General features: G+C 43.7%; 1 protein-coding gene across 1 annotated transcript; it reads right to left on the reverse strand.

The window, feature by feature from the left end:
• Positions 1–6,826: 6,826 nt before the first annotated feature.
• Positions 6,827–11,574, reverse strand: HMGN2 (high mobility group nucleosomal binding domain 2). Its single transcript, XM_039511922.1, has 6 exons — positions 11,305–11,574; positions 9,989–10,033; positions 9,397–9,426; positions 9,016–9,066; positions 8,254–8,349; positions 6,827–7,742 (listed from the first exon to the last, which is right to left on the reverse strand). Exons 1-6 carry the CDS (start codon positions 11,317–11,319, stop codon positions 7,707–7,709), a joined length of 273 nt encoding a protein of 90 aa, XP_039367856.1. The 5' UTR covers positions 11,320–11,574; the 3' UTR covers positions 6,827–7,706.
• Positions 11,575–12,522: the final 948 nt, after the last annotated feature.

Here is a 12,522-nt window from a genome sequence, read left to right on the forward strand (position 1 = left end):
AAAGGGGGAACTCATGGAGTGTGGTGGTAGTGGGCTCGACGAGGGGGTACTGCGGGCTCCTAGGGGCCTGTGGCAGTGACACCAAGGCGGCTGTACCAGGCACTGCCATGGGCAGAGGCACCCTAGCTGGGACGGGTGCGGCCCCTGGGCAGTTTTGAGGCTCTCGAGGGTGGGTCTGTAGGAGACTGGGAGGGCATTGGGCATGGTGCTGCATGGGGATTCTGATCCTGGAAACAGCATGGTGAAGTTGCGCCTGTGCAGTGTGGATCTACGTGCCAGAAGATGCTGCTCATCAAGGGAACTGGGAGTCGGGGGCTGAGGAGCGCCGGGCAGGTGGAGTGGGGCATACCCCTGACTTCACTCCCCAGTGGGAGCTTGAGGTCTGGATAAAAATATCTGACGGGCCTGAAGTGGCCCACAGGCCGTAGTTTGCCTACCCCTGCTGTATGCAGTCCAATTCCCCTGTGTGAATATATGAGCTTTACAAGACTCAACTGTAACGGAGAAAAGGAATTCCAATGTCAAGGATCCTCCACTAAGAATGCCCTAGTAGCCAGGGCGCAGATGTTCACATCTCCCAGCTATCTCAATTCCTGCAACACTATTAAGTGGGGAAGAGACAGTCAGGCTCTCAGGTAGCAAGGAGGTGGATCATTTAGGAAATTATAACAACTACTCACTAGCACCCAGTAAGAAGGACGACAGGGCAGAGAAGACTCCTAATCTCCTTCCAGTGTAGGCAGTGACAAAGTACAAGGAATAAACTGCAAGCAGTGTCTAACCTGCAATGAAGGGGAACACAAAAATAAGAGCTTTGCAGCTGGCATCCATTTGAGTATCTGGTCCCTTCCAAATCCAGTCATGCTAAGGGGACCTAGTTATGCATTTGGCCTGACACAGATATAGTAAAGCGGCATTGTCTTGCAGTGCAGCTGGGACCCAATTGGGTATGTCTACATAGCAAAAAAAAAACCCAAACCCCTCAGCAGGAAGTCTCACAGCCCCAGCCTACAAACTTGGGTTCACGCTAGGGTGCTACAAATAGCCTGTGTAAACATTCAAGATGGGGCTGAAGCCCAGGGAGAGGGGTAAGGGTTCTGAGTCGCTGCCACGGGCTTTATTCTTTTTTCCACTGTGTAGACATACCCATGGAGTCTGCCACCACAGTTGAATTTGCAATGTATTAATATTTAAGTTACCAAAATTAAACTTTTATATTAGCCACCAATTAAAAGGGTTAGATAAATCACTTTCCTGCTTGTCTAGAGCAGAGGTTCCCAAACTTTTCTTACTACATACCCCCTTCCAATCTACCAGCTGCTGCGTACTCCAACCCTTCTCATCACTGATACTTTGTGTGCTTAATAGTACCTGTATTTAGCTACCCATCCATATTTCACTGTTATGTACAGATACAGTTATAGTGTGACATATACCACAAAAAAAACCCTCCTAAGTTCTGAGCTCAATTAGACTGGACAGTTGCTGGGCAACTGACCTGGTGATTGGAGGTGAGGGCTTGGTTCATCAGTGTCTGTGTATTTGTATTCTCACTGGCACATCTTAAATAAACTACCATATTTTACAAAACAAATTCCTGGAGTTTTAAAGCCTATTAAGAAAATGCAATAAAATAAATAAAATCCACCATTACACAATTTCTTCCACATACCCCTCACAGTTTGGGAACCCCTGGTCTAGAAGAAACATTCCACAAGATAAGGTAGACATAGCAGAAATATACCTGTTTACACACTTTTTATATTGGAAAAGGCTATATAGTACGCTGTCAAAGGTGTAAGTGTCGTTTAAGAAGCCATATTTAGGCTTCGGAGTTTTACCCTCATTACTTTGTACGGCGATATAGCAACTCTGACCATCAAAAAATATCTGTTGTCCTCAGAAGGCCTAAGACCATTATGCACCTGGCTTAGAATTTGAGTAGACAGACATTACATTGAAAAAAGTCCCTTCTGCACTCAGAGCATCTGTGATTGGTTCTACCAAAAGCCTGCTCCAACTCTCCTTTGCTGGAAGGGAAAGTATAACAGGCTTTTATCAAGGGAGGGAGAGGCATTTCTACAAATATTTCAGGCTCTTTCTGTATTCTCTAGCATGTATCCCAGTTAATATTTATAACAGCTCCAGTAAAATGAGAGCTAGCTGTTATGGTAAAACTAACCTAAAAAACAGTAAAGACACAGAATAGAACCAAATCAGAACTGGACAACATGAACTGGATAGTGTGTGAATGTGAAATCCTATTCTGCTCATAGATCATATAGTAAAAAAGAACAGGGAATGTAATACATTGGCAAACTGCAGTTCTTTATTTGAGTGTTACCTAAAGCACATGGATGCATTTCTCTTACCATACACTATGTATAGCTGGTGTATATGGCCTGGTCTTTCCTTTTATTACTGACTATACAATTTTGTTAAATATATAGTAACAGTGAGCAGTAACAGTTGACTAGAAGTGATTCACCCCTGTACTGTTCTAGCCCAAGTAACATCAAAAGGTAATACACCAGGTAATTTGACTCCTACACCTCTCTCTCAACACCAAATGCCTGAGATAATAAAGCTGCTATACCTTAAAAAAAAGTAAGGATTTCAAATAAAATATTAAGCTAGAACCTTCCTCTGGCCCTCCTAAGACACACAATCTCTGTAGATGCGCCTGCTTGAGACAGGACTCTTCTGTATAATGTCACTGCTCAAATATGACTGTACAATATTACAATACACAAATACGCCTCAGGAAAGTTTACAAAACACTGACTTTGCTTCACTAAAGTTACTGATGCAGACAGTAACTGAATGGAATACTAAGGGAAGACTAGGTTCAAGCTGACTTGGAGCACTTTAACTAATTAAGCAGCACAATGCAAACAAACCTTTGATTTTAACCTTTTAAAATGCTACATTTACAATAACCACAGGAATTGTTAAGGGGACACAGGGGCAGATATACCACTTAAAATTACATTAATTCATTGTTAAAAAGATTTAAATTAAGGCTGTCAAGCAATTAAAAAAAATAATCGCAATTAATCACACTGAAACAATAATAGATTGCCATTTATTTAAATATTTTTGGATGTTTTCTACATTTTCAAATATATTGATTTCAATTATAACACAATACAAAGTGTACAGCGCTCACTTTATATTTATTACAAATATTTGCACTGTAAAAAACAAAAGAAATAGCATTTTTCAATTCACCTAAAACAAGTACAGTAGTGCAATCTCCTTATCATGAAAGTTGAACTTACAAATGTAGAATTATGTACAAAAAAACCCTGCATTCAAAAATAAAACAATATAAAGCTTTAGAGACTACAAGTCCCATTCAGTCCTATTTCTTGTTCAGCCAATCACTCAAACAAGTTTGTTTACATTTGCAGGAAATAATGCTCCCTGCTTCTTGTTCAAATGTCACCTGAAAGGGAGAACAGGTGTTTGCATGGCACTTTTGTAGCCAGCGTCACAAGGTATTTATATGCCAGATGCGCTAAAGATTAATATGTTCCTTCATACTTCAACCACCATTCCAGAGGACATGTGTTCATGCTGATGACAGGTTCTGCTTGATAACAATCCAAAGCAGAGCAGACCAATGCATGTTTTTCATCATCTGAGTCATAAACAATCATGGTAATTCTGTATCCAGCTTTATTGAAGGTACTTTTCATAAACTATCATGGTTTTCTTTTTTTGGTTCGGGTTCTGTAGTTTCCACATGAGAGTGTTGGTCTTTTAAGACTTCTGAAAGCAGGCTCCATACCTCATCCATCTCAGATTTTGGAAGGCACTTCAGATTCATAAATCTTGGGTCAAGTGCTATAGTTATCTTTAGAAAACTCACATTGGTACCTTCTTTGCATTTTGTCAAATCTGGAACAAAAGTATTCTTAAAATGAACAACATGTACTGTCATCATCTGAGACATGAAATATATGGTAGAATGTGGGTAAAATAGAGCCAGAGACATACAATTCTCCTGCAAGTTCAGTCAGAAATTTAATTAATGCATTATTTTTTTAACAAGCATCATCAGCATGGAAGCATGTGCTCTGGAATGGTGGCCAAAGCATTATGGGGCATACAAATGTTTAGCGTATCTGGCATGTAAATACCTTGCAATGCTGGCTACAAAAGTGTCATACGAACACCTGTTCTTACTTTCTGGTGAAATTGTAAATAAGAAGAGAGCAGCATTATCTCCCATAAATGTAAACAACCTTGTTTGTCTTAGCAGCTGTCTGAATGAGAAGTAGGACTTAGTAGACTTGTAGGCTCTAAAGTTTTGCATTGTTTTATTTGAGTGCAGTTATGTAACAAAATAAACCATTTGTAAGTTGCACTTTCACAATAGATTGCACAATACATGAGGTGAATTGGAATTTTTTATTGTTTTTACAGTGCAAATATTTGTAATAAAAAATATAGTACTTTGTATTGTAATTGAAACCAATATTTGAAATATAGAAAAACATCCAGAAATATTTAATGTCAATTGGTATTGTGATTAACAGAGCGATTAAAGCTACAATTAATTTTTTTAAGTTAATCATGTGAGTTAACTGCAATTAATTGACTGCCCTACTTTAAATTTGAATGTAGCCTTTAAGCGTGGCTCTATTTAAGAAATGACTAAACAGAAGTGACACTTTCTTACTCAACAAATCTGCTTTCTGTGCGTATTCAGTTCCTAACTTGGCAAAGTAAGCTTTTGCTCCAGTTATCTCTGCAGCCAATAAAATTCAGCTGGCAAGTCTTTTGCAGAGCCCATTACAACATGCTCGTAGTGTTTTCACTGTAAAAATCTAGGAAGTTAAAATATTAGTTCTCCCTATTCTAATTGAAGCACTCATTGTATGTTAGACCATGACAGGGAGGGAAACTGTTAGTTTAATATGTTCTTACAGAGGCCCAAAAATGCAGCCTGAAGCCACCTGACCAAAAAAAAAACACCAAAACCCTGTAGTGGAACCACTCTCTCCATGTACCAGTCCAGAATGCAATCTGGGGCCAGATATGACCCAAACAACCTTGCAGTGGAGCTAGTAGATGTATGTACTTGTACTGTAAGGGCAAGGTGACTAAATACAGCTTTTGTTTTGTGAACAGACTACCCTATTGAGAGAGAGAGAGAATGTATATGTGTATATGAGGGCTGTCAAGCAACTAATTGCTATTAAGCACACAATTACAAAAATTAATCACACTGTAGCAATCGAGTACTATTTATTTTAAATACTTGTGGATGTTTACTACATTTTCAAATATATTAATTTCAATTACACAGAATACAAAGCATAGAGTGCTCACTATATTTATTACAAATATTTACACTGTAAAAAAATTCAGAGCAATCTCTATCATGAACATTTAACTTGCAAATATAGAATTATGTACCCAAAAATTGCATTAGAAATAAAACAAAAAAAACTTTCAAGCCTACAAATACAATCTATCCTACTTTTTGGTCAACCAATCACTCAGACAAACAAGATTAGTTACAACTTCCAGGAGATAATGCTGCCTATTTACAACATAACCTGAAAGTGAGAACAGTCATTTGCATGGCCCTGTTGTAGGTGGTGTTTTAAGAGCTTTATGTGCCAGATGCACTGAAGATTCATGTCCTTTCATGCTTCCAGCACCATTCCAGAGGACACGGTTCCACGCTGATAGGTTCTGCTTGATAACAATCCAAAGCAGTGCGGACTGATGCATGTTGATTTTCATCATGAGTCAGATGCCACCAAGAGGTTGATTTTCATTTTTGGTGGCTTAGGTTCTGTAGTTTCTGCATCAGAGTGTTGCTCCTTTAAGACTTCCAAAATCTGAGAGGGATGAGGTGTGAAGCATGCTTTTAGAAGGCACTTCAGATTCATAGATCTTGGGTCAAGTGCTGTAGCTATTTTTAGAAATCACACAGGGGTACCTTCTTTGCGTTTTGTAAAATCTGCTGTGAGAGTGTTCTTAAAATGAATACCATGTGCTGAGTCATCATCTGAGACTGCTATAACATGAAATATATGGCAGAAGATGGGTAAAATAGAGCCAGACATACAATTCTCCCACAAGAAGTTCAGTTAAAAAAATGCATTAGTTAAATTTCTGTTTATTTTTTTAAAAACGAGCATCAGCAGCATGGAAGCATGTGCTCTGGAATAGTGGCCAAAGCATGAAGGGGCATATGAATGTTTAGCATATCTGCATGTAAATACCTTGCAATGCTGGCTATAAAAGTGTCATGTGAATGCCTGTTCTCACCTTCTGGTGACATAAATAAGAAGCAGGCAGCAGTATCTCCCGTCATTGTAAACACACTTGTCTGTCTTAGCAATTGGCAGAAGTAGTAGTAGGACTTGTAGGCTTACATGGTTTTGTTTTTGAGTGCAGTTATGTAATCAAAACAAGTCTGCATTTGGTAAATTACACTTTCAGGATAAAGAGATTTCACTTCAGTACTTGTTTGAGGTGAATTGATACTATTTCTTTTATAGTTTCATGTATTTGTAATAATATAAAGTGAGCACTGTGCACTTTGTATTCTGTGTTGTAATTGAAATTAATATTGAAAATGTAGGAAAACATCCAAAATATTTAATAAATCTCAATTGGTATTCTATTGTTATAAGGGCACTTAATCACACTATTTTTTAATCATGATTAATTTGAGTTATCACACGAGTTAACCATGATTGACAGCCCTAATAGACTGATTGATATCACTTTCTCCTTCAGACATGTTGCCATGTCAAAGGTGAGAAAGGCCATAGACAGCAGAAAAAAATATTAAGAACAATCCAAGCCAAACCGTATCCAGCTTTATTAAAGGTACTTTTCATAAACAATCATGGTAATTCAGGCAGGACATGGGCTACAATCTGCAACATTTTACAACAACTTCAAACTCCCCTCCCTCCATGGACTATCAAAACGTAAAAGTTACTATATAAAACCATTGAAGAATCTTCATTTCATACTTGGACAGGGAAAAGTTTAGAGTGAGGGTGGACACTTTCACATTTAGCATGTTGTTTAACAACTTTTCACAAGCCTACCCTGACTTTTAGAGGAAAACAAAATTAAAACTGCAGAGTTTTTAATTTGAAGATCCACAATATAAAAGGGGAAATGCAACTCCTTTTAGAGCCTGCACATCCCAATTTTCACACTGGAAGTCTGGATTGCCTGACCGTGACAATGCATTAGATTTTAGGGTGATAAGTCCCAAAATGCCTTTTGCCATGTTTAAAGGAGTGATATGCTATATGCAAATGACTAAGGGAATGAGAAAACAGAGGGCATTACAAACCAGTTTTAAAAATTGGCAAGCAGGCATGTTGGGACCTTCAATATTCACTCCAATGCATTTCACAAACCTAAACTTATATGCAGCATCAGGGAATCCCCCCGCTTCAGGTCCAGGAAGAGCCCTCTTCTAACAAAACAAAATAAACCAAGGGGACTTTTTCTTTTTTAAAAACTGGGTTCTGAGAAATAGAGTGACTTTTTGCCCCCGTTGCTCCCCGAAAAACACAACAACGAAGCATTCTGTGTGCTAACAACATAGCTTAAAAAAAAGTAAAACAAAATTCTGCATTGTTATAAAACTTGATAAAAAATAGTATTTCAAACTGTACAGTCACCAGAAGTACACAGTTATCAAAAATTCACACAATTCACTTGGCATCACCAGCACCTTCAGCTTTCTGTGCCTGAAAGAAAAAGGAGAACTAGTCAGTGCACTGTGCAAATTTACACTCACTTCTCACTTTGCACAAAGCAATTCATAACAGAATCTGGAAGGAAACAAATTATAGCCCCCAACCACTGAGGATCTCAAAACTGTGCTTTGTTACAGTTATCAGATCACAATATTCATCAAGTGAAATTGAGAATTAGAGGAGCCTTAGAAGCAAGCCTGAAGTTACTTTTCTATGCACCAATAGCATTAAAACAACAGTGCATGACGTAAGCAGCGCTGCTGCTTTCAACTAGCACCGAACAACTTTTGTTTTAAGTACACATCAGTTGAGAATGGTAGGAACAAAACAGCCCAGAGCAAACCCTTAAATGTAAGTGTGTTTATGGCATAAGCCATGTACAAGTAGCCTAATCAAACAAGTATCAGTACCTCTTTTTACAGCACAGGCCTAGACCTGCCTTTACCTAGTAACATGGAAAGCCTCCCAGTTCATTAGAGTAACTGAGGCTACTAGACTATACCTGGTCTGTTTTGGCATCTCCATTTTCTGCAGGGTTGTTTCCATCCTTGCCAGCATCAGCTTTCCCCTTCTTTCCCTTGGGTAATTTTTCACCCTTCTGCCAGATGGTGGGAAGATATTAATATTGTTAGAAGTACAAGCACCTTCTCAATACCTGACTATATACCTGCAAGAGCCCCATGACTGGCATGATGGGGAAACAGTACGCTCTTTGGAATTTAGATTCAAGTGGGAGGAATAGAGCAGTGGTTCTCAAACTTTTGTACTGGTGACTCCTTTCACATAGCAAGCCTTTGAGTGCAACCCCCCAAACAAATTAAAAAACACTAATATATTTAACACCATTATAAATGCGGGAGGCAAAGCAGAGTTTGGGGTGGAGGCTGGCAGCTCATGACCCCCCAGGTAATAACCTGGCAACCCCCGAGGGGTCCTGACTCCCAGTTTGAGAACCCCTGGAATAGAGAAACACACACAAGCATTTAGTTTTCAGAGAACTAAATGTACAGCTTTAATGAAAATACTGCCTTAAAGTACTTGATCAGATCTCACACAAATACTCTAAGTAACAGGATTCTCCTTTTTCCAAGGAGAAATAAAAATATTGCTTGTCTACTTAAATAACGCACTGACATCTGAACATTTAAGCCATGATTACCTGTTACCACCAGGCCATGTCTCAAACTAAATAGATCACAAATATATTTTGCATAGGACATTTGTGATATTTTACATTAATTCACTTCCCATAGTATCAACTTACCTTTGGAGCTACCTTTTTAGGTTTAGGCTCTGGCTTCGGAGGAGCAGGTTTCTAGAAGTGAGAAAAACAACTGAAGTGTAGAACCCACAGACGGACGAAACGACAAGCACTTTAAACTGTTACATTTTTTTCCTGATGCCTTGCTTTAGCAAAAGAAACTTGGGCTCTCAGCTACCACCCCATTCCTCTAGCTTGTAACATAGCATAATAGTCACACCAGGCAGTGAGCTGATAACCTTCTCTCAAGTGACCTACTAATGAGCATTCTAGAATAACACCTGATGTTACCTCCAGCAGATCTTCTGTGTTAATATTAAAGACCAATATTTTAAAAAGAAGTGTTTATCATGCAACATCTCATCCCAATAAGAAAATACTTACAGCAGATAACCTTGCTGATCTCCGTTGTGGCTATCAAAAAAATAATAATAATAATAAATGTAACTATCAGAATAGCTGAAAAGTATAAATTAATTATCTAACTTAAAGACCTCAAAATAAGTTTGATTCAAGAGTGTAAAAGATATTAACACTGGAACATTTGACCTGCTTTCTTCCCACTACCATGATGAATAGAACACATCGCTTAGATCAGCAGTTCTCAAACTTCTGTACTTTTACACAGCAAGCCTGAGTGCACCCTCCCCCAATTATAAATTAACACATTTCCTGCTTGAGGTGAAGTGGGGTTTGGGGTGGAGGCTGACAGCTCGCAACCCCCCTCTCCCCCATGTAATAACCTCACAACCCCAGTTTGAGAGCCCTTGGCTTAGAAGATGGGCAATATGGGGATACAACCATTAGCTAGGTTGACAAAGGCTAATATTAAAAGACTTACAACCAAAGTCTTCCAGAGGTTAGTATAAATGCAGAATGATTTGCTTCTTACAATTCACCAAGATTGAATTTCAAAATTACAGTTTTGATTTAAACATTTAATGTATAAACTTCCTCAGAAGATAAATCCTCTTACCTCATCCTTAACTTTGGCCTTATCGCCCTTGGAATCTCCTTCAGCCTACAATAAAAAGTACTAGTTACACCAAGAAATTAACAGTAATGAACTAAAAGGGCTGAATGAAAGCTAAGACTATCGGTCCCAAGACACTGTGCTAGTATGCAATTTTTGCCTGTTTGGTTCAGGTAGTTAGATCAAGCAAATACATTACTTTGAACTCTCACCCTGAGGTGTGTGTGGGGAGGGGGGAGAAATGTGGCCTGAACTATACCTTCACCTGAGAATCAAGTCCCAGGAGTGCTCCCCATCCTCTCTCAAGCTTGTATGTTTAACTTATTCCACCCAGCTACTGGGTTGTTAGCCCTCTACACTGTGTGGTGTGGCTACATGCTATTTAAGATCAGTGTTGACACCTGGCATCCCTAGACTTGCTAAACAAAGCTGGAACAGCAGTAACTGCCAGGCCATAGAGATGAGGGAGTCACACAATGTGCCTGGACTCTGTGGCAGCACATCTCCTAAATCCTGCAGAAAGGTGGTACCTCACTTGCCCCTGGGTGTAATGGGAGCCTCACTATTACAAAGCAGAACTTAAAAGCACTCACTGACTCTCTCCCCCCACTCTACCCGCCAGAGTTGAGGGAAGGGGATGTATTCAGGTGACCTCCCCCTCCTCATCCGCCTCCAGGTTAGGCGGCTAGCCCCCACCGGCGGTGGCGCATTGTCTCCCCCAGGTTCAGCGCCTGGGCCGCCCTAAGGAGACCCCTGCTCCCACTGAAAGACCCAACCAGAGCCCTGGTTTTTGGCGGCAACTCGGCCCCAGAACCAGAGCGCGGCCGCTTCCCGCCCTTTCCCGCGCGCTCTCGCCTACTTGAGGGAGGGGGCGAGGCCGCACATCCTCCTCCCCCCGCGCGCTCCCTAGCTCCGCGCGGGCACGTGCATCCAGCCGCCCTCCCGCCAAAACCAACCGGATCGAGCCGGCTCCACTCGGCCGCCCATTAATCCGAGCAGGCCCAGGCGCCACCCTGTTCATTCGCGCTCCCCCCTTCCCCGACTCAGGCTGCTTCGTGCAAGGCCATTAACCGCGCGCGACGGGTAACGGTCACGAAGTGACTCGCGCTGCCCCGCCCCTCCCCCGCGACCGTTGGGCCCTCTCCCGCGCGACGCCTCACAACCGTTACCGCCCCAAAGGGGGGGAGGGGAGGAGGAGCAGTTAGTCCCGCCCCCCTCAGCAACGGCGGGGGGGGGGAGGAAGAGCAGTTTGGGCCTAGGGCCTTAGCCCCGCAAACGGGTAGGGGGTGAAGTGGCTGCCCGTCGGCCGCGCCACGTACCTTTCTCTTGGGCATGTCTCCGGGCGGTGCGTGAGGAGCTCGGCTGGGCGGAGTGGGAGGATCTCGCTAGGTCCGGGCCGGGCGGTGTGGGCAGGGGAGGCTCGCGTAGATCGGACGGTATGGCAGGCGTAGGCGTTAGGTTCCCTGGTCTCTCTCCCGACCCCACTAATTTGAATCGGGTGTTTATAAAGTTTTATATAGAGCCGGACGCGGCCCAACCGGTTCCAGCCGGATCCCCACCGCCCCGCCCGCCCATTGGCCAGCACGGGTCACGTGGGGGAAGGGACAAACCAGGCGGGGGGAGGAGAAAGAGAAAAAGAGGCGGTGGCGCGCGCCGCGCTGCCCTCTTCTCCCGTCCCCGCCATGCCAGCGCTCGCGCTGCGCCTGCCTCGCGCCTCCAAACTGCTCCCTGCAAACCTGCCGCTACAGCCCCGCTTCTCCCCGCCGAGCAAGCCGGGGCCTGGCTGCTCACCGCCCCCAAAGCACCGGAGGGAGGGGGGGCTGCAAAGCCCACTTTCTGCCCCAATGGCGGACAGCGCGTAGCTAATACCTGTCAAAGATCCGGGGGCGGGGAGGGGGGGGGAGAGGGAAGCTTCACTATTCCCGCCCTCCAGATCAACGGGGGGGGGTGGCGGTACATAATTATACTGGGGGGGGGGCACGCTGTGCATCGCCCCACGCCGCTGTAAGGCGGCTCGGCGAGGTCCCGCAGGTCCCTAGGGGGTAAGATGGAGCGCTACCTAAGGCGGTCGCGCACTAGGGGAAAGGAGAGGCCCCTGCGAACTGCCCGGGCCCAGCCTGGGGGCTGCGGGAATCCTCCCCCGGCTGGAGCCGAGAGGGTGCAGACAGGGCACTGCAACAGCTGCTCAGCCGAGGAGGGGGCTGCGGGCGGATCGCGGCCACTGGGCCCGGCGGCCTCCCTCCCTAGCGGGCGGGGAGGCAGGTGGGAACGAGCTCCGGGCAGTCTCCCCTGCACCGCATATGCAAGGTGCAGGCTTTGCTACCTGGAGCCAGCCCCCCACCCCCCTGCCTCGTCCGTTGGGGGCTGGTGGGCAGGTTAAGGAGCTGTCCCTTCAGCACCCGCCGGCCCTCCTAGCGTATCCCCCCCACACCAGGCACAACCGTGCATGCCGGTGGGGCCACCAGGCTGTAGTGACTCCATGCCCCAGCGAGACCCGCTAGCCCGTCAGCCCCCACCACGCCATGTGCGACGGGGGC

The sequence above is a fragment of the Mauremys reevesii genome, linkage group 23 (assembly GCF_016161935.1).
Source record: "Mauremys reevesii isolate NIE-2019 linkage group 23, ASM1616193v1, whole genome shotgun sequence".
Taxonomy (NCBI): Eukaryota; Metazoa; Chordata; order Testudines; family Geoemydidae; genus Mauremys; species Mauremys reevesii.